At 35.9% G+C, this 1,022-nt stretch overlaps 1 protein-coding gene across 1 annotated transcript in view; it reads left to right on the forward strand.

The window, feature by feature from the left end:
• Nucleotides 1-817, forward strand: part of Alms1 (ALMS1 centrosome and basal body associated protein) — a 70,267-nt gene extending 69,450 nt beyond the window's left edge. The window contains exons 16-17 of the mRNA XM_021164094.1: nt 504-593; nt 804-817. Coding sequence (XP_021019753.1) covers nt 504-593; nt 804-817 — 104 coding nt within the window. The remainder of the gene's footprint in view (nt 1-503; nt 594-803) is intronic.
• Nucleotides 818-1,022: the final 205 nt, after the last annotated feature.

The raw sequence follows: 1,022 nt of genomic DNA on the forward strand, positions 1-1,022 counted from the left end.
TCTATTGATGTTGAGAGATATTAATTAATGACCAATGATTGTTAGTTTCTGTTATTTTGATGATGTTGGTGTGTATGTATGTTTCTCTTATTTTAGTTTTGCTGGTATGGAGTTATCTATTTCTGTGTTTTCTTGGGTGTGGTTACTCTCCTTGTGTTGAAGTTTTCCTTCTAGTATCCTCTCTAGGGTTGGATTAGTGGAAAGAATTCTTTAAAGGTTTTTCATGGAATATCTTTTTTTCTTTATGGTAATTGAAAGTTTGCTGGGTATAGAAATCTTGGCTCACATCTGTGATCTTTTAGAGACTCTAAGATATCTGCCAGGCTCTCGATGCTTTTAAGGTCTCTGATGAGAAGTCTGGTGTAATTCTAATGTGGATCTGCCTTTATTTACTACTTGGCCTTTATCCCCTCTGGCTTTTAATATTTATTGTTTGTTAGAGGGTTTTTTTTTNGGGGGGGTAACTTTTTTATGTATTTACTGCATTCATTTTATTCTCTTAGGTCCCAGTGATATCACTGTACAAGACAGAAAAACTGAAAATCTGCCAGACACTAAATCCATTAAACAGAAGGAAGGATCCTTAGAGATAGGTAATGCAGTATATGTTAGTATGTGTGCCTGAGTNTTTGTGTTTCTGGTTCATTCTGACAAAAATAAAATGCTTTTCTATTTTACTTATGAATATCATTTCAATACTGCCTCCATACTCAGTTCAACCAACTCTCTGCAGAAAACATTTTGAGAAAAAGTTATCATTTTTGACCACATATAGATTTCTTTTTTGTCATTACTTTCCACAGATAGCACAGGATAATGATTATTGACATAGCAGTTATTTTGTTTCTGGTGTTGAAAGCAATCCAGTGACTGTTTAAAGTATAGAAGCACCAATGCACATGGGTATGCAAGTGTCATGTAAAGTAGTCGGAATCTGTGAGAGGTCCAGGAACCACTTCCACCAGACACTGAGGGACGACTGTACCCCAAGGCTGCTGCTGCTGGAAGTCTTAGTTCTGAAT

Source organism: Mus caroli, chromosome 6, assembly GCF_900094665.2.
Source record: "Mus caroli chromosome 6, CAROLI_EIJ_v1.1, whole genome shotgun sequence".
Taxonomy (NCBI): Eukaryota; Metazoa; Chordata; class Mammalia; order Rodentia; family Muridae; genus Mus; species Mus caroli.